This window comes from Pleurodeles waltl, chromosome 10 (assembly GCF_031143425.1).
Source record: "Pleurodeles waltl isolate 20211129_DDA chromosome 10, aPleWal1.hap1.20221129, whole genome shotgun sequence".
Lineage (NCBI taxonomy): Eukaryota > Metazoa > Chordata > Amphibia > Caudata > Salamandridae > Pleurodeles > Pleurodeles waltl.
In genome coordinates, this window is record NC_090449.1 from 42,519,680 (window position 1) to 42,522,344 (window position 2,665).

Here is a 2,665-nt window from a genome sequence, read left to right on the forward strand (position 1 = left end):
GTCATTATGACCCTGGCGGTCTTTGACCGCCAGGGCCAAAACGACGGGAGCACCGCCAACAGGCTGGCGGTGCCTCCCGGCGTATTTGGACCGCGGTGGTAGCGCTGCGGTCGCACCGCCGGTATGCCGCCATTTTAGCCCCGGCGGTGATAATCCGCCAGGGCAGCGCTGCCCTGGGGATTATGACTCCCCTACCACAAGCCTGTTTCTGGCGGTTTGCACCGCCAGGAAGAGGCTGGCGGTACGGGGGTCGTGGGGCCCCTGGGGGCCCCATGTAGCTTTTCACTGTCTGCACAGCAGACAGTGAAAAGCACGACGGGTGCAACTGCACCCGTCGCACGGCCGCAACACCGCCGGCTCCATTTGGAGCCGGCTCCCATGTTGAGGCCCACATCCCCGCTGGGCCGGCGGGCGGAAACTTAGTTTCTGCCCGCCGGCCCAGCGGGGATGTCCAAATGGGCACAGCGGGAGTGCGGCTGCATTGGCGGTCCCCCGGCGGTTACAGCTTGGCGGGCGACTGTTGTAATGAGGCCCAAAATGAGTCAAGGCCAAAAGAGTAGTTTTCCTTTCTTTGGTCTGCATTTTTCTTAATACTTAAATATGGGAGGGGGAAGAATTACAAGAATGAATCTAATTCTCATAAAATAACCACTGAATTTACTGGCTGTTCATGTTTATAACATGGTGCATATAAAATGTGAATGAAAACAATAAAAATAGCAGACACAAAATAACAAAGTTATTACATTTTCAATTAAATTTTAAAGCAGATAATTGTGTGATAATAAGTATGACAGTCTGACATCCTAATCTATAAAATCAGTGTCAACCGTCTGCTGCCTAAACATGTGGTGTCTGGGAACCTGACTATCAGTACCATTTATATGTGAGTATTTAAAACTTCTACCTCTGCCACTTGATGCTTAAATATAGATGTGCAGATTAATGCTATTGTGAACATTTTGCCACACAAATTTTGAGGTAGATGTTTCGCAGCACCACTTTCAAAGATCACCAGTCACCACTGTTGACTCTCACAAACAATAGAGTGAAAGCTGAATCTAGATATGGAGTTACATTTAAAATAAGGCGCTAAAGGCTTTGGGAGACAACATCCAACCCTACTATGAGAAAAAAATAAGAACAAAAATATAGGGACTGAAAAGATATGTTTTGATGCCTTGATTGTACAGTGTTTGCATAGCCAAGAGTTACTGTGTATGCAACACCACCTGCTAGGTGAGAAGTGAAATGTGAGTAGTACAAAGCCGATGATACTTTGGGAACTCATACCAAAAAGAGCTTTGACATGTTCTTCAGAGCTTTCCTCAAAGATCCCTTCATATCCTTGTTCCGTAAACTGTAAATAAAAGAGTTCAGCATTGGAGTCGCCAATGCATACATAACGCTGACAACTCTGTTGTCCTTCTGAGATGAGCCGGAGGAGGGATAGAAATACATAAATCCACCAGTCGCATAGAATAGGAAAACCACTGTAAGATGGGAAGAGCAGGTCAACAATGCTCTGTGCCATGTCTGGGCTGCATGAAATTTTGAGATAGAAGTGATGATTCGGATGTATGTACCCATGATAAAGAGAAAGGGAAATGATGCCACCCAGGAGCCCTCCACCAGAATAACCAGGTAGTTGGTTGAAGTGTCAGAGCAGGACAATTCCAGCAGCGGTGGGATGTCACAGAAAAAGCTGTGGATGATGTTTGGCCCACAAAAGCAGAGCCGGAAAGTCATTCCTGTGTGCAGCAGAGCATGAAGTGAATTCAGACCCCAGGAGATGACCACCAGCAAGATACAGCACTTCCCACTCATGACCATCCGATAGTGCAGAGGGTTGCAAATAGCCACATATCTGTCATAAGCCATAACTGCCAGAAGAAAACTTTCTGTGGTTACCAGCCACACAAACAGATACATTTGTGTGATGCAACCCTGAACTGAGATTGCCCTATTGACTGAAAAGAGGTTGTTTAGAACTTTGGGTACAGTGACTGTGGTCAAGCAAAGGTCTACAAAAGATAAATTTCCAAGGAAAAAATACATAGGTGTGTTAAGCTGGGGGTCAAGGCTCACGGCGAAGATAATGAAGATATTCCCAGCCAAGGACAACAAGTACACAGTTAGAAAAAGTGTAATGAGGAATGAGCGATGCTGTGGCACATCAGAGAATCCCAGTAGAAGGAATTCTGTAATTACAGTGTGGTTTCTCTGATCCATGATTTTTAAATCACTTCAGGGTGAATTTGTGGACTCTAATAGGCAACAAGCAGTTCATTGATCAAGGAGGGTTAGGGACCAGAATTTTATCCATCTTAGCCATATGGAAAAGCATGAGCTCAAGCAGACATCTTTCCTTGCACCTAGAGCTATTAGGAATTTTAAGTTCTGTAACTTCAAATGAGAAGAGGAAGAGAGCAAAAATGAGTAGCAGTTACTGGTATCAGTAGAAGAAGGTTTGCTGCAGCAGTGAGGTCAGGCTTTCAAGCTTCATGTGAATGCCTCTGTTTGAGCAGTCAAAGTATTTCCATCAATGCCATCAGATCAGAGCTGCATTAAAGAAGGCATCCCAGCAAACCCTTTTAATTCCTGTCACAAGACAAAACACACCAAAACACAAATAAGAAAGAAGTAATACTTCCATAACCTTGGT

General features: G+C 45.2%; 1 protein-coding gene across 1 annotated transcript; it reads right to left on the reverse strand.

Moving 5' to 3' along the window:
- Window positions 1-1,287: 1,287 nt before the first annotated feature.
- LOC138262324 (olfactory receptor 1468-like) lies at window positions 1,288-2,232 on the reverse strand. Its single transcript, XM_069212223.1, has one exon. It carries the CDS (start codon window positions 2,230-2,232, stop codon window positions 1,288-1,290), a length of 945 nt encoding a protein of 314 aa, XP_069068324.1.
- Window positions 2,233-2,665: the final 433 nt, after the last annotated feature.